General features: G+C 31.7%; 1 protein-coding gene across 1 annotated transcript; it reads left to right on the forward strand.

Annotated features, from left to right (window-relative positions):
• The first annotated feature begins 13,959 nt into the window (after nucleotides 1-13,959).
• On the forward strand, nucleotides 13,960-16,579 carry LOC109167563 (RNA-binding protein 24-like). Its single transcript, XM_019316595.1, has 6 exons — nucleotides 13,960-14,428; nucleotides 15,117-15,249; nucleotides 15,427-15,463; nucleotides 15,753-15,939; nucleotides 16,068-16,232; nucleotides 16,296-16,579. The coding sequence occupies exons 1-5, from the start codon at nucleotides 14,101-14,103 to the stop codon at nucleotides 16,163-16,165; spliced, it is 783 nt and encodes a 260-aa protein (XP_019172140.1). The 5' UTR covers nucleotides 13,960-14,100; the 3' UTR covers nucleotides 16,166-16,232; nucleotides 16,296-16,579.
• The last annotated feature ends 2,121 nt before the right edge of the window (nucleotides 16,580-18,700 follow it).

Raw genomic sequence — 18,700 nt, forward strand, 5'->3', positions numbered from 1 at the left:
TAATTGATTATGCACCGAGTTTCAAAACGACATCATTTTGTTTAATGTAAAGAAACGGCGTCCGTTTCGTCCGTTCCGCGTTGTTTCGCAAAAAAAGTAACTCTGTTATTCAGTTTCATTTTGTACACACTGCAGTTTCAGTTCAACACCACTACAATTTCATTTCGATATAACTACAGTTTCATTCGATATTTATACACTCGAAAATGTTATTTAATTTTATTTTATATACACTATAGTTTCATTAAAACACAACTACATGATCATTTCGATATAACTACAGCTTCATTGCAAAATATACACTCAAATATGTAAAATGTTATTCAGTTTTATTTTATATACACTGCAGTTTCATTTCACCACAACTACAGTATCATTTTGATATAACTGCAGTTTCATTTGATAATATATAAAATAATATGTGAGGCAGTGTCGATTTAGATACACTGTAGTGTCAGCTTAGATACACTGTAGTTTCAGTTGGTAATTAAAACACACAAAAAATGCATTCTCCGTTAACAGTAACGGTGCGCCGTTTTGATCGTGTTGCACGTACACCGCAGTCCATGATATAACGACTATCTATTTTCGTGTGAGTCTATGGGTGTAAAAATATATCCGTACAAAATTTGATAGATTAATTGTTATTCAAGAAATCAAAATTAATAATGATATTTAATTTACAAATCTAATAATAGGGAACCTAACCAACTAGATGAAAACACTTTTTTGCACACCGTGGAAAAGAGAAAATCAACAAACTTCAATAAAGTGTGGACAAATCACTCTTACATAATTAACTGATATAAGCAGCTTAATCTTATTGGACAGATCCTCTAGTCCTTGTCATATTTATTGTCATCCCGTCTACAAAATATCTTATACAAATAATTGAACTATCACAATTGTACTTTCTTATTTAAAACTTGATTCACCAATGTAACGAAATTGAGTCAACCAATTGAGATACAATGCCACATTGTTGGAACAACTATATATCTAGCCAAAATAACAAGTTTTCAATTTAAAGACTTGTAAGATTATTAAGTTTTAATTGGATAGAGACTCGTTTCAAAAAAAAAAAATTGGATAGAGACTTGTAGACATGTGATACATGTGCTTTATTTTTATAACAACCCTACCTCTAATGTACGTTATATCATGGACTATATAATACATGTTGCTACATGTGAGTCATTTCTATTTTCTCTTTTTTATTTTTGTTTTTCTCTTATTTTTACAAATAAAATTAATTTAAAAAAAATATATCATTAAAAAATTATTTTTAATTAAGATCTTTTAAATGACAACTATATTAATATTTTATTTCAATTCTTTTTCTAAAATAAACCTATAGGTATATAAACTCACTACTTTATGTACATAAAATCAATATATTACTATTGATTTATAAAGTCATTACTGTTAATGTAGCTTCCATGTGTAACTTTATTTGTATATATGCATTCCATGTAAACTATTTTAATTGTTTAAAAATATATTTCTTTATTTAAAGAAAATTATAATTAAAAGTTATGTAAATGATGGCACTATGGGACTCCCAAGGTCCGGTGCATTTTATTAGGAAAGTCTTTATCTAAATGAGGGGTCCTTTTTTTTTTTTGCTAAGAAAGAAGGAAACTTGGTGGCCCAAAATGAAGGAATAAAAGGTTAAGCTAAAGAAGTGAAACCAATAGGATTCAAACTTGCACAGTTGCACCCTATGGGATAACAACACAAGCACCAACCATCCAAACTACCCAAATTTCGTATATTAAAAGGCATGATGCTCTACTTACTTATGTGAAAATCGTTGGCATCCAGGTAGTAAGGGGACACCTGTATGGCCAATAATGAAGGCAAGTTAGAGCCGTACATTTGTCAACCATCCGCAAGGTCCTCAACACTATCTAATAAGGGGCTTAATATCTCCCTTTAGACATCGCCTCTTGAACCATTATAACACTAATTGTTAGTGACTTGTGGTCCTAACCTTTAACCATACATATGGGTTTGATTCATTATCAATGACATATTATTTCTAGTTTACTGTTTTGAGTTATAGCTTGTATTATTTATTGTTTGGATTGCCATTTTCGATCAGTATCTCACCTAACCTCGTTTAAAAATCATCAGTTAACGTGACTTTCACATAGCATTTATGTATATAATAAAAATTACACATAGAAGTCACATCAACATAACCCAGAATAGTCATATAACTTACAAGTAAAATAAAATTAATTATACTTTTTTAAGAGTTCGAGTACTAATGTAAAATTTTATTATAGTTCAATAATGTAATTGAGTTTTCTTAAATAGTTCCATATCTTATTTAGTCATTTTCCCTTAATTATTTGACTACACTTTTAGGCAAAGCCTTTTTTAACAAGAAAAATATTGAAGCCCAGACCGATGTATAATGGGTTTCAGTGATGTATGGGAGATTGGGAGATTTAGCCTTTCACAGCGAATTCTTATCTCAGATGATAATTTATGAGTAAATACCTAAAATGGTCTCTCGACTATAGCTAAATTCACAAATTGGTCATCAACTTTCAATTTCAACCAATTAAGTCCTTAACTTTGTAATTTTAACACAATTTGGTCCTCTGTCTATTTGACTATTTGTTGACTGTGATTTTTGAGGATATATATGTAATTTCATGGTCCATCATCGGTTTTTTAAGGTTCCGGTTGCATTCCAGACCGCACTGTTACATTCGAATCCACTGCCGAAAGCAATCTACCAAATTCGGTCGCCTTTCTTCATCCTCCCTTTGGATTCAATGTAGTTGAGTTCGTACCAGAGCGAAGAAGACGACATGTTTCCGAACCGGTGCAACGTCATCCTGGAGGCCTCCACGTGCTCCGACGAAGCTGAAGGTTCTTCTGGAGATCATCGATCACAGTCAACAAATGGTCAAATAGATGGAGGACCAAATCGTGTCAAAATTGCTAAGTTAAGGACTTAATTGGTTAAAATTGAAAGTTGAGGACTAATTTGTGAATTTAGCTATAGTTGAGGGACCATTTTGGGTATTTACTCATAATTTATCAATCCATAGTCCAGCATGAATTTGGGCTCAACAAGCCCAATTCTGTAAATATATATATATATATATATATATATATATATATATATATATATATATATATATATTTAATGTGCAAAAAAAAATATCTAATATTAATACTCAATGTTAAAATTATAGTTACATTAAAATATTTTTAAAAAATATGAATATAATTTTTTTAATTCATAATTTTTTTTTTATTACAAAGGAAGGGGGATACCCATACAACCTATGCCTACACTAAGACTCGAAACCTAGACCTCCCACATAGGGGAGCAATCCAATACCAATGGACCACAAGCCACCGGTTTTTTAATTCATAATTGAAGAATTCATATGATATTACAAAATACAATTAATAATTTGGATAATAATTATGATATAATTAATAAATTTTAAGGTAAGAATTTTAGATATGATAAATGATCATGATAAAATATAATCTTGGTACTATTTAATACATATACATACTAACGGATTTTGTCATATGAAAATGATAGAACAATATATGTAATGCAATATATATATATATATATATATATATATATATATATATATATATATATATATATATACACACACACACACACACTAATAAGAGCTAAAGAGAGTTAGGCTTATAATGAGTAGAAAAAATGACGATCAAATTTTTTAATTAAATGAATGGCTCAGATCGATCAGATTTTAATTTTTCATTGATATTTACTAATTTATCCTTAATTATATGATTATCTGTTAACTTTTCCGTTAAATATTATCTTCTTTGTTAATTTCTGTTAGTTCACCATTAACTTACTCATTGATTTTAATATAAGAAAGGTCTTAGTTTCGAACCTCATCCGAATCGAAGTTGGCATAATTAGTACTCTATTTTACTCTTATTAAATAATAATAATAATTTAGTATCCACAACAAATACATATGCATTTCTTTAATTTAAAATTATGTGTCAACAATGCCTTTATTCAAAAAAAATTATTCATTATCAATAAATAAAATAAGAGAAATAATTTTATTAGTTATTTTGTCTTTATTTTTTTCAATATAAAAAGTCTTTATATTCAAATTCGATTATATTCGCAACATTTTCCCTACAATGTCTTTATTCAAAAAAAAAAAATTATTCATTATCAATAATTTCATTAGTTATATTGTCTTTATTTTTCTCCAATATAAAAATTCTTTACATTCAAATTCATCGATTGATTATATTCGCTACATTGTCCATACAATGTCTTTATTCAAAAAAAAATATTCATTATCAATAAATTAATTAAGAGAAATAATTTCATTAGTTATATTGTCTTTATTTTTCTTCAATGTAAAAATTCTTTACATTCATATTCATCAATTGATTATATTCACTACATTGTCTATTAACTTTTTTTTTGTGCACTATTTTTTTAATTAAATATCAAAGTTATAATACAAAATAATGTTATATATTTATTTACTAAGTATTTTATTAATATCTTGTAAAAATTAAAAAAATATATAATTAATAAAGCTAATCATATTAACTACTTGAGGGATTTGTTAACAAAGAGAGTATTCAAATCACACAAAAAAATTGAAGTGGGAACTATCCCGCAATGTCCTTGTTTGACAATCAGCAGTTAGCTAGCGGTTAGCATTAGCGGATTTGATCAGCAAATTATATCAACGGTGAGTAAAAAGATATTTGAAAAAATTAGTTGTTTAGATTAACATGTTAAATGAACTAAGGGTATACATATATTTAATAATAATAATAATAATAATAATAATAATAATAATAATAATAATAATAATAATAATAATAATAATAATTGTATTTAAAAAATAAATAATAATAATAATAATAATTTAATAAAAAATAAAACTAAAAAAATTAAAAATTAAAAATTAAAAATAAAACATATGGGGAGCCGAACGTTCGTCTCCCCTTAGTTTTGTCACTTTTTTCACACGGTGAAAAAAGTGGCATGGGAACCTTGAGGCTCCTATAAAAGGAGCCTTAAGGCTCCAATTTAAAAATTAAGCTTACCAATCCGTTGATGGACAAACAGTGAATTAGCGAAACTGGCTCTTGTTATTTAATGAGTCGAAATGGCTTTACAGTATACTTGTTTATATATATATATATATATATATATATATATATATATATATATATATATATATATATATATATATATACACTACAAGAAAAATGCACATAGACAACGGTTATTAACCGTTGTCGTAGGGGTATAATTTCTGTTGTTGAAGCCGGTGTTGTTGTAAGTCCCGCGCATAGACAACGGTTTTTTAACCGTTGTCTTTTCTAGAAACAACAACAGTTTTTTAACTGTTGTCTATTAAGTGTTGTTGAAGCCGGTGTTGTTGTAAGTCACGCACATAGACAACGGTTAATAACCGTTGTCTTTTCTAGAAACGACAACGGTTTTTTAACCGTTGTCTATTAAGTGTTGTTGAAACCGGTGTTGTTAAAAGTCACGCACATAGACAACGGTTATTAACCGTTGTCTTTTCTAGAAACGACAACGGTTTTTTAACTGTTGTCTATTAAGTGTTGTTGAAATCGGTGTTGTTAAAAGTCACGCACATAGACAACGGTTATTAACCGTTGTCTTTTCTACCAACGACAACGGTTTTTTAACCGTTGTCTATTAAGTGTTGTTGAAACAGGTGTTGTTAAAAGTCACGCACATAGACAACGGTTATTAACCGTTGTTTTTTCTACCAACAACAACGGTTTTTTAGCCGTTGTCTATTAAGTGTTGTTGAAACTGGTGTTGTTAAAAGTCACGCACATAGACAACGATTATTAACCGTTGTCTTTTCTACCAACGATAATGGTTTTTTAACCGTTGTCTATTAAGCGTTGTTGAAACCAGTGTTGTTAAAAGTCACGTACATAGACAACGGTTTTTAACTGTTGTCTTTTCTTTAAAAGACAACAATTATAAACTAATGTCTATTGTGTGTTGTTGAAATCGCTTTTGTCACACCCATAAACTGTTGTCTTTTGTAGAAAAGTCAACGGTTTCTAACTGTTGTCTATTGTAAAATAGACAACGGTTTTTAACCGTTTTTCACCTGCTTAAATTATAATCGTATAAAAAAACAATTTATCCATTCACCATATGTTGCAAAGTGTAGTTACATAATTGTGCACAAGCTAATTAGGTTCAAAATAACAAGTCAAAAGACTTCCATGACCAATTCTAATTATCATCCAAGTCATAATACTACTACACAAAAAACAATTCCACGAACCAATTCAAGTCCAAATGATCACAACGTTCTAATGACCAAATCATACCTACTCTATATGACTTGATAGAATATCGGTCCATTCAGATCGCACCAGATCAATAACCGCTTTGTCATAATGAACTTGTTGAAACTACATGTAAAAAGTAAGAAAATAAATTAGTATAGATATAAATAATTTGCAATGAAATGCAAAATAAGTTAGGAGTAATTCGGACTATTATAAGGAAAAAAATAGATAAATAAGTAAATGCTTACACACATGATAAGGTAAGATGTTGCAGGCTAAGCTTTAAATCCATCATGTGCAACAGGTATCGACCCTCAACTAATACATATTAAACAATTACATATTATTAAAAACTAAAATATTCACTGTGCAGGCAATTAATACTGTCTTAAACCCCTGTGCAAGAACTCTTAACAACCATTGGCAAACACATACTCAAAAGTGTATAAAAAACAGAATCAATCTTTTCTACAAACGAAACAGTAACAGAATTTGTAAAAAAAGAAAAACATGAAGGTAATTGAGAATGTCAACTGTGGTTACTCTTGATCCTCCCTCTTGTAGCCTCAAGATCCACTGGTACAACTTCTCCTATTATATATTTAGAGAATAACCAAAACAAGCTAGACTTAGTTTGGTTCCTTTACATAGTAAAAGAGAAATCTTTCATGATAGATTGAGAAAAAAAAAATTAAGAGTCAATTGACAACAGAAATAAAGTCACTTGTAGCCATGTGACAAGTTACCAAACTTCTCTTCAGGATCCAAAATTGCTAACAAACAAAAGGCAGAATGTGGGGCAAATATCATCGCTAAAATACATTCTCAAACCATCTTTACATAGAAGTGCATTCTGAAATCCAATCACAAAGCACAAAAACCCAAATGAAATAGGAACCAAATATCCCAATAGCACTATAAATGAGTTCCAATTTACAATCCATACTGTTCCAAGTATCCACTAGGGTAAACTTCCACGTTTGAACACCACAAAGTCAAAGATGACAGCTCCCTTAGGTGGTCATTGTCGTGCATCGTATGCTAAACATGTTGATAGGTTACACTAGAGGATGGTTTTATTCCCAATTATGCCAAGACCAAAATAAGGTTTAGCCTCCCCAAACTCTTATCATTATGCCAACATTTTACCTTCAAGAAGACAAGAAGTACAACTTGGCATGACAAGATAATTCGATTTCATATGACACCACACATTAGATGAATGTTGGATGCCAAATATGTTTTCTACATCTCAATCTCAATATAATAACAAAATGGGAGAAACTAAAAAAACGTATTTACAAGGAACTTCCAAGTTTAAAACAGAAAAAAAGGCTATAGTCAATCAATCAAGAACCTAAATGCAAATGTGCTCTAGTTCTTGCTAAGACTAGTTAAAACTAGAAGAGTGAAACTTGTCATATTACAAAAAGTTCCACCCCACATCTGGGTAAAACCAAGCTGAGAATTTAAAATTCCTCTGTAATGGTTACAGAAATTTCTAAGGGATAGCACTCAAAAACCCTATGGGATATGTGTCTGCAAGTACCAGAGAGCGCATAAAAACCTCAACTTAAAAAGAGGATAACATCCGAAAACTAAAGACTTTGTTCAAATATGAACAAAACGCCACAGCAAAACTAATTCAAATTAATAGAAAAACAAAGAAGTTATCATTTTTACTAATGGAGTACCAATAGAAGCACAAGTTTTGATAATTCCAACAAAAAAATATTAATATTTATTTAAAAAAAAAAAACAAATATAATCACACCAAATAATAAAGAAATCCCCCATAAATAATCTTTATCTTTATGGGGAGACAGAGGATTACCAGCCCTTCGCGTTCACCCGCTTGAAAGGAAAGCTTCTGTTGGTTCATGGATTGAGTGTAGAGCTTTGGCGATGGCGGAAGAGATTGGGCTTTGGCGACGGCGTCGAAGCTTGGACGCGGCGGCGTTACACGGTCGGCGGAGATGGCTAGTGGCGGTCGGCGGAGAGCACCCACTGCGGAGATGGCTAGTACCGGCCGGCAGAAACCCCCCTGACGAGAGTGGCGGTCGGCGGAGAACACACGGACGAGCAGTTAGCGGAGAGCGGCGGAGAGTGGCGGAGAGTGAAGGACGAGCAGTTAGCGAGCGGAGAGTGAATGAGGAAATTTTGGACTAGACCTAATTTTGACCAATTTTGTCTTACAGGGAAGATAAAAATTTCCCAATTTTGTCTTAGAGGGAAATTTTAATTGGTCTTAGCTTAGAGGGAAATTTTAATTGGTCTTAGCTTAGAGGGAAATTTCGTAACAAAATATTAATTTAATTACTCGAGTCGCTACATCCGGTCAATTAAAATAAAATCGGGTATATAGGTACAGAACACGAGATTCATAGATTTCTATAATGTAGATTCATAATTTCTATACATTATATTTCTAATTTAAATACAGTTGTATAGATTAATAATTTCTATACAGTAAATTCATAATTTCTATACTGCAGATTCATAATTTCTGTATTGTTGATTCACAATTTCTAAAATGTATAGTTATAAACACTTGGGAATATGAACATTGCAAATTATAAACACAAAGTTCTGTAATTGTGAATATAGATCAGAGTTATTTAATCATTATGAATATGCATTTCAATTCAAAAATTATGAATATATAGTTTGGTAATTATGAACATAGAGCTAATTAAGATCGCGGCAAAAGAAATGGGATATAGCAAACTGTACGGCATCGATCAACTACTCTTTCATATCCATTCTCAACGTGTCCCAGGCATGCCGGAGGGGTCGATTACCAACAGTTTCAACCTTGTGGCGCTAGCCAGAAGGGTCGATTACCAACATATAGCTAACCTTAGCTTGTTAGTCATGCGCTAGCCGTAAGGGTCAATTACCAACATATAGCTAACCTTGTTAGTCATGCGCTAGTCGGAATAGTCAATTACCAATCCCGGCACCTATCATATATACCGCCCTAAACCCCTACACATCATACCGCACCATTATGAACACCACCCCATATTGTTTTTTATACTTTATAATTATTATTATTATTATTTTGAATTCATAGATTGGTCTTTATTGTAATATAATTGAAAATAAAACTTTAATGAATTTACTTTGAAATTTTGGTGAATAATTTTATATTTAAATATGAACGAAAATATAACTATTTTGGTAATATACTAGATGTTGCGCTCAAATACATAAGTATTGTTGTGGCTTAGTGGATTTAGTTTAGTTTATTATGTTAGAGGTCTTAGGTTTTATTCTTCTTGGGGGGAATTCTTCAACTATTTTCTAAAATTGTTGTTTTGGTTTTCACAAACAACACAGAAGCAACCCAGTTATATACAGATGTTGCACCTTAAGATATAAGAGGTTGTGTTGTGTTGTTGGTAAAATCATGTACTTGTTAAGTATGAGGTCATAGGTTCAACTCTTTTAGTTAACATTTTTATTTTATATACCTGTTAAATAATGATGCGCAACGACAACGGTTTTTTAAAACCGTTGTCTTTATAGTGTTGTGTAATCAAATACACTTAAAGACAACATATCTAAGACAACGATTAAATAAAACCGTTGTCATAACAAATAAAGAACATGCAAAGACAACGGTTATATAAAACCATTGTCGTTTTAGTGTTGTGTATTCGATTGCGCTTAACGACAACACACCAACGACAACGGTTAAATAAAACCGTTGTCTTTTTTTTAAAAAAAAAAAGAGCGCACAAAGACAACGGTTTTAAACAACCGTTGTCTTTCTAGTGTTGTGTATTCCAGTGCGCTTAAAGACAACACACCAACGACAACAGTTAAAAAAACCTTTGTCTTATTTAAAAAAAAACGCACATAGACAACGGTTTTTAAAAACCGTTGTCGTTGTGGTGTTGTCTTTTCACAAAATGCACAAAGACAACACACTTATAACAACGGTTAAGTAAAAATCGTTGTCTTTGACAAAAGTGTTGCATCAAAGACAACAGTAACGGTTTTGGACCAAACTGTTGTCTTTTATACAAAAGACAACACTTTTCTTAAAAACTGTTGTCTTTCTAGTGTTGTCTATGTGCATTTTTCTTGTAGTGATATATATATATATATATATATATATATATATATATATATATATATATATATATATATATATATATATATATAGGTGTTTTGGGAAAATCATTTCCAAAAACGTTAAGTGAAATGCAATGTTTGTATTTTCAGTGGTTTGGAACAAATTGTTTTTTCAAACCGTTGATAACCAAACACTTTCTTTAGTATTTTGATCTTTGGGTTACATCATATTTTTACCAATCGTCCAATATATTTGGGTTACATTATAATTAAAATTTTTAAATTTTTACTACATCTAAATTTCTTAAATTAAGAATTTCTTTATCCATAATAATTTATTCAACAGTAATAGTTGAACTAAATGAACACGGGTACCGTTGATTCATTCATTAATCTTGTATATATGTGCATTCATTAAATGTATTAAAACCCTTTGCAACAAAAATACTTGGTTACTATTTTAAAAAGTTTAGTAACAATTATAATAAATATCATATATTACATTGTATTCATATAATATGAGTTACATATTCATATGCAGCAGCAAACCACACCCATTCACTCGTATGTTGGGGTCATGATTGACCAATGCAGAACTATTATGTCTTTATTTAGTTCTATTTCGTTAAGCTATGTTCCTAGACAGATTAATTTGCATGCTCATACTTTAGCTTCATTAGCTTTTGCTCAGGATCATTCTATGTATTGTGATTCTATCCCGCCTGACTCTATTACAGCTTTGATCAATTAATACAATCAGCAGATTGGTTTTTTCAAAAAAAAAAAAAAAAAAAAAAAAAAGAAGACAAATTCGACATTAAATTTCTTATGTATGAACTTCTCATATATAATCTTGCATTGATATATACTTTCAAATATTTATTTAATTATAAACATTGGGCATTAACTCATTCGCGCAATGCTCGTGTAAAACTAGTGTATATATATACTAATAAGAACCAATAAAATTAGGCTTATAATGGGTAGAAAAAAGTGTCCGTCAAATTCTTAAATAAAATGAATGGCTCCGATTATTTAGATTTTAATTTTTCCTTGAGATTTTCAAATTTATCTTTACTTATTAACTTACTCATTAATTTCAATAAGAAATGTCTTAGGTTCGAACCACATCATAATCAAAGTTGGCATAATTAAGTTCCTCATTCTATTTTACTCTTGTTAAATTAAATAAATTAGTAGCTACAACAAAAAAAATGATACATATGCATTTCTTTAATTTAGAATTATGTGTCTACAATGTCTTTATTTGAAAAAATATATTCATTATCAATAAATTAAATAATAGGAATAATTGCATTAGTTATATTGTCTTTTATTTTTTCCAATACAAAAATTCTTTACATTTAAATTCATCAAATGATATTCATTACATTGCCCATTATTTTCTTTTTACAATATCTTGTAATTAAATATCAAAGTTATAATACAAAATAATGTTATATATTTATTTACCCAAGTATTTTATTAATACCATGAAAAAAAAATAATTTGAAGCCAATATTAACTACTTGGGGAATTTGCTGACGAAAAGAGTATTCAAATAACCCAATAAATATAAGCGGGAAACTACCTCGTAATATCTTTGAACTACATCATATTTAAAATGTTCAAATTTTTGCTACTTTATCTAACCGTATTCCTTAAACTAAGGATTTCTATATATACAATAACTCATTCACACAATAATGGTTGAACCAAATGATCCCAGAGCAGAACACCTAAAGGACTTATATGCTTTTATGTTGATAATAATATGTAAATATTAATTATATCATTATCTTACGTAGCTACATTTAAAACTAATTATTAAAACTATCAATGTAGGGCAATAGAACATTGTAACACATTTGATGCAGTGAAAAGATGCCGAGACTACAACAATGTTGCAATCAATTTGGCAAACCTAGAAAATGAAGAAATTTCAAAATAGCCACCGTTGATTCAATCATTTATCATGTATGTAAAATACTTATTGAGCATTCATTAAATATATTAGAAGAGAAAATTACACATTTGGTCCTTGTGACTATTGTGGTCTTGTTAATTTGAGTACTTGACTTTAGAAACTATTAATTTAACCTCGTAACTATGCAATTTTTATCACATTTGGTCTTGCCGGCCAAATGTTGCCGAAAAAATGTAAATGCTTTTAAAGTGTTTATTAATAAGGGTAAAATAGTCATTCTACGTTAAAAAAAAAAAGTGGGGGGGGGGGGGGGGGTATTCCATTGTCCATTGTTTCTCCATTGCAGGTACAGTCTAAGCGAGCCTCGCTAGTGCGCATGTACTGGTGAAGCAATCTCATCAATCTCCCAACGCTGCAGCCCCGAGTCGAGCAGCTTGCCACGGTTCTCTTGTGGAAGGATTGTAAGATGTTTGATGGAGATATTGGACCCGACCTAAGTGATAAGACCTGGTGAAAAGAAATTCAAACAGGAGATGTCCAAAACTAAGGCGAGCGAAGACAACGATAAATGTTGATGTTGCAATAGTTATTGTGTGGATCGTGGTCCACATAGTTATGATCAAACGCGATTCGTTGCAATATACATGTTTATAACTCGTAATGTACAAAATTCTAACACATAATTATTTATGAGTAATTCTACATGAACTCCCAAATCATACTCCCTATGACGACATGACATGCCTTGATTGCTTAATTTAATCAGGGGTCATAATGTTTATCTATTATTTTTTTTCTTCCTCCAATCAAATTTGAACACAAGTGGGAGTAAAAGTTAGGAGTATGTTTTTGAGAGTACATTGAAGTATTTTTCTTTACATTATTTTACCCTCAAAAGTTTCATTATTCTAACATATAAAGTATATTATTCTAACACATAAAGTATATTATTCTAACACATAATGTACATTATCTTACCCTAAAAATTTAATTGTTCTAACACAATGTACATTATTCTAACTCATAAAATTCAGCACCGTTGTTTTGAACCGTGATCCACACAGCTATATGGACCGTTAATTTGCCGTTGATGTTAGGATCAGCCACGACATTAACTCGACCAAAAAGGCCGGGAGAGGCTCCGAAATCACGCTATGAAATTGTTAGACAACCATGTATAAATAGATAAGATTTCCAATTGTTATTTTGGGTTAATTAATTGGTTTCGTAATTTTGTCCGTGAGCAAAAACAGAAAGGAAATGGAAGCTAGCTTTCAGGTAGCGACAGAAAAGCGATCAACAAGAAAACCCAGCAGTTTCATTTATATACATATGCTGTCGTTAGCGGCGGTCGTTTTCATGGTGAAATGAAACGCAGCTTCCTCGTCATCCTTAATCCTTATCAACTTCACTTCCGGACTACGTTTTCTCCTACATCCCACGCTTCACCAACACTCTTCGATCACCATCAACTAACAATAACGAACATTCATGAAAACAACCTATTCCTATTCGTTTGAGAGACGAGCTAACGAGGGTAATCACAGCCACTATTCGAGGGTGTAACTTGAATAAATATGACATTATAAGCTGTGAGCATAACCAACAAAAGACCAGAATGAGTTTCAACTTGTCAATAACTGATTAGCTCAGATCAAGAAGGTCAATGGGTGCCCGGTGTTACACACTTTCTTTAATCCTTTAGTTTCATTTCATTCACATTCCTTTCTCCATACCCAGCCTGGATGGTCTCGATAGGTACTCAAACTGAAGGAAAGACGATGCGCAGGGCGTTGGGCGACACAACGTACACCAAAGTGTTTGTGGGAGGGCTAGCCTGGGAGAGTGGGAGCGATTCGTTGCGTGAATACTTCGAACAGTTTGGGGAGATTGCAGAGGCGGTTGTGATCATGGATATGCGCAGCGGCCGCTCCAAAGGCTACGGTTTTGTGACATTCCGTGACCCTTCAGCTGCATCCATGGCTTGTGCCAATCCAAATCCCACCATTGGTGGCCGGAGGACCAACTGTAATTTGGCCGCACTTGGACGCCCTCCACCATTTCCTCTTAATGGTATGTATAGTCTTCCCAGTTTTAGGGTGCTAAATCATTTTCTGAGTTTCCGTGTTTGACTAGAGGGTGAAAATAGAAGTCAATGAAAAATTGGAGTTTGGTCCATGAAAAATAGTGGAAATTTTTTGGAAAATGACTTTTTTTTTTTAAGAAGTCATTTTCTGTTTGCAGCAGTAGAGTAGCAAATCACCGGCCGCGGCCACCACCTCTACCATGGTATATTTTAAATATTTAAAATTAAAAATAATTATGCTCATTTTTCATAAAATGAACCAAACACACCAAGACAGTTTTCTGGAATGCCACCAAACACTTGGAAAAAAAATATTTTCTAAAAAATGAGTCATTTTTCATAAAACATTTTCCAAAAGTTATTTTCTTGTCTTCCAAACACACCCTTAGATGAAATGAAAGGACCATATACATACTATGTTTTTTTTTTTTTTTAATACTACTGACTCTATTACATACTATGTTATTTAGTTCATGTTTTTTGAGTAAACCCTGCCTTGCGACTCTGATCGACAAAGGAGGTAAATCATTCTAAGTTGTCTATAGCTAACCGGTTTAAACTAAGAAAGCTGATATTTGAACCCGTGGATTTATATGCTTAGCCATCTTGACTAGGGTTACCATCAATTAGTTCATGTGTTCATACAATATAATGTTGTTTTTAATTTAATGACAGGACATCTAACCTCAACTCTGCCCTACCTAGGAGTGCAGGCTTTGAGGGGGCTGTATATGGGAAGCCCCTTTTACCAGCTACTTCCAGCTCCTTATTATGGCTATCAATCTGGAACCCCATATCTTCCATATAGGTTAGTTAAATCACTCGGATTAATCATCTGATCTCAACATTTCTTGAGAAATAAATGAGTTTATAATACCATGAATTAGACAAACATATATGCTTTTAAGTGTCAGTTTAGCCTATGTGCATTATGATTTATGATCCAGTTTTAATCTTAAATTTTGACGATTCATTGGTTTAACAGGAACTCTGCATTTGCCACAGAAAATGCTTACCCTCAGGCAAGTTAGTTTGTACTTAATTGATCCCAAACTCATATTGCAATTAATATTTTTTTTTATGACAAGAGAAACATGTAATTACTATCAGAGGGTGTGTACTGGATAAATCTTATCTTGTCACAAACAAGCATAAATCAGGTTAATAAGCTGATCTCATTGAAAATCAAATTTGAAATATTGTAGTCCCAAAAACTACTAGTTTGGAACTGAAGATCAAAGGGTCCTATGTGAATGGTTGTTTTATGTTATCATATTCATTATGGCTCCTGAAATCTGAGATTTCCTTCAGATCTATGACATGGCAAGCACAGTTGGCACAAACACACTGTCATTTGGACACGTGGGCAGCCAACCTGGCAGTCCTGGGTATACAATGATGCGAGGCTATTTTGTGTCTTCTTCTCATATGGTGCAATATCTTAGACCTAATGTCAACGGAGCAATCGGTAACTACAACATAACACCATATTACTCCGGTAGGATTTCTTGAGAAAATATTTAAAAATTTACACGATTTGGGTTAATATATGAACGCAGAAGATCGATCTAATAACTGTTCATCATTCATAACAACGTTATTTAACTTACTGTTTGTTTTTTTAAGGTACGATCACACCATCTTTGGTGCAGTCACATACTGCAATTCCTGTTCATTCTCCCCGGTTTACTCCGAGCAATAACTCTGAACAAGCCTCGGATTGAGTGAAGGAATGTGAAGTTTATATCTCGATGTTAATGTATATTGGTGCATCATGCAACGTCTCAACGTTAATGGTGACTTTCTTCTTCATTACAGCAATTCAAGAAAGTTTAGGAACAGAAAATGCAGGTCCATCATGCATCATTATTGGACTACAGGCCTTCCAAGAAGTCAAGAATTACTGATCTGAATTGTTCGGAAGAGATCAAATTAAATCTGCTGTGATCTGATAAGAAACAATGTATAGCAATCCAGAAATTGAACCTATTACAACGTTGGAACAACATTGCCACAATCAAATTCAAATATCGATGCTCAAGGAAGATGCTACGGAGTATTTGAATCAAGGTTTTTTGTATCAAATGATGTGATTTGCAATAAATAAATATTGTATAAAGGAATAAGGTTCAAATTGGTTATTAAACGAAACCTGAAAGTGTAATTAGGTTACTCAACACTTTAAATGTATATAATTCCATTTGGTTGCAAGTTAACACTTCATCTAGCAAGTTGTATGTTGACGTGGACGATGACTTACATTTTTTTCTTCTAAATTTCGTTTTCATTTCTTCTTTTTATTTTTGAAAACCAGTTTCTTACATAAAATCTGTTGCAGTATATATTCAGTTTTTTTAAGATATATATTCAGTTTATATAATAATTAAAACGTTAATAAATAGAATGAAACACGATCCCATTGACAGTGCACTACTTTGGAGCTAAATTAAGCAAAAGGTGGACCAAACACTACTTGGGTGCTAAAACCTCTCTTCACAGTGCACTTCATATCATTACAAATTGCAAAAAAATCTGTTGCAGTACCTAGTTCTTTTGTCTAAAACTGCAAATTGATGAAGCTACGAACTGATACACTTCAAACTAACTGATGAAACTCCGAAGCAACAACAAATCAATAGGAATTTCAGTCGTAATTGTTGATTTGGGAATTTCTGATTGAAGCTTAGTTTGCCTAGCTAGTACATGGGGAAGAGAGAATGAAGAAACAGTAAAGAAAGAAAGGAAATGATCAGTGCGTACTGAACAGGGTTTTCAAAAAACTAGTAATTGTCCCGTGCGATGCACGGATACGTATTATAACTATTGTTTTAATACTATAGTAAATAAATCATTAGACAATTAAATTGTAGTTGTTTAGTGCAAAAGACATTTAAGTATTGTAACTGACTACATGATTTCAATCAGTTATTCCCAGTAGCTGATTGCACTCTTTGTCCCACAGCAGAAAGGGTGCATTTCCTTCGAGGTCTGCAACTCTGATCTTCAACCTGTACCTCAAATTTCATTCTCTCCAGCTCCAATCACACTTTTGACAGTAATATTGCCCACCTTTCAATTCAAGCTTCTTGTTGCAATTAGTTGTTCTTACGTAAATAAATACTATGTATGCATATAATTTAACTATATATATAATTATTTTTTTTTTACCATATTTAGAAGTTGGGTAACTATATATAACACAAATATATATAACACAAATATATATATACATATAATATGTATTTATATATATATATATATATATATATATATATATATATATATTCTGTTTTTTCGTATAAAATATACGGAGTATAATATTATATATTATATATTACATATAATACATACATATATTGTGGTTAGAAGGAGTTGGACTGCGTGGTTGATTCTAGAAACCATGCCACCTCTGCTCTCATTCCTCTGCATCTCTACTTACAAGCAAGTTGACTTCTCAGACACATTTATGGGTCGGAGAAGTGCTATTCAAAGCTCTATCACGCAAGAAATTGATGTTCCATTTCTCTGATTTTGAACACCGATCGTTGTTCATATACGTTTAAGGAGAAATTTCTGGGCGATTCAAGGTGTTTCAAAATAGCTTCGATTATGAGATTCATCTTTGAACTCCATTTCTACAAATTCCTAAAGTTTGTTGAAATTCATTTCCATATTATATGTCCTGTATTTCTTACAGGCAAGAATGAACCCATGCATGTCGGATCTGAGTACAGATCCGGGTTTTTGAACTGCAAAGGTCACCTAAGAACACATACGGAGGGAAGTGTGGATGATCTACGAAAAGGTAAGTATCGTTTAGGCTTTTTTATTTGTGTGTTTATTCACTGATTTTCATACTGATTACGCATGAATACAGAATTACTATTGTTTTTTTTTTTCTGTATGCTAAACTTAGTACTAAAAAGCATTATGTTTTAGTCAACTTGCCCATTAGTGTCTACATATTTATATTGGCATTATTTTTGTAATTAGCTTCATTCCAACTTCTTGATACTTACATAATTGTCGAGCTTGATACTTGCAGAAATGTAATTTTTTTGAAGAATGCAAGACACCAGTATGCATTCTATCACAGTTCTTGGTGCCAAGGTAATATGATCTTTATATTTTTAGTGGAGAAATTTTGAAATATGGACACCAGGTAACCTTTTTTTCCAACTTAACATATTTTGCTTTGTTTACAATGCTGGGTTAAATTTAAAACTTTTATACACTTATTTTTCATTTCCAATTTTGTG

Source organism: Ipomoea nil, unplaced genomic scaffold, assembly GCF_001879475.1.
Source record: "Ipomoea nil cultivar Tokyo-kokei standard unplaced genomic scaffold, Asagao_1.1 scaffold3169, whole genome shotgun sequence".
In the NCBI taxonomy this organism is placed as follows: domain Eukaryota; kingdom Viridiplantae; phylum Streptophyta; class Magnoliopsida; order Solanales; family Convolvulaceae; genus Ipomoea; species Ipomoea nil.

Coding starts and splice junctions, on each gene's coding strand:
- LOC109167563 (XM_019316595.1), top strand. CDS start 14,101: ATGGTCTCGATAGGTACTCAAACTGAAGGAAAGACGATGCGCAGGGCG. Junction 15,250..15,426: donor ACCCCATATCTTCCATATAG/GTTAGTTAAATC, acceptor TTGGTTTAACAG/GAACTCTGCATTTGCCACAG. Junction 15,940..16,067: donor CATAACACCATATTACTCCG/GTAGGATTTCTT, acceptor TGTTTTTTTAAG/GTACGATCACACCATCTTTG.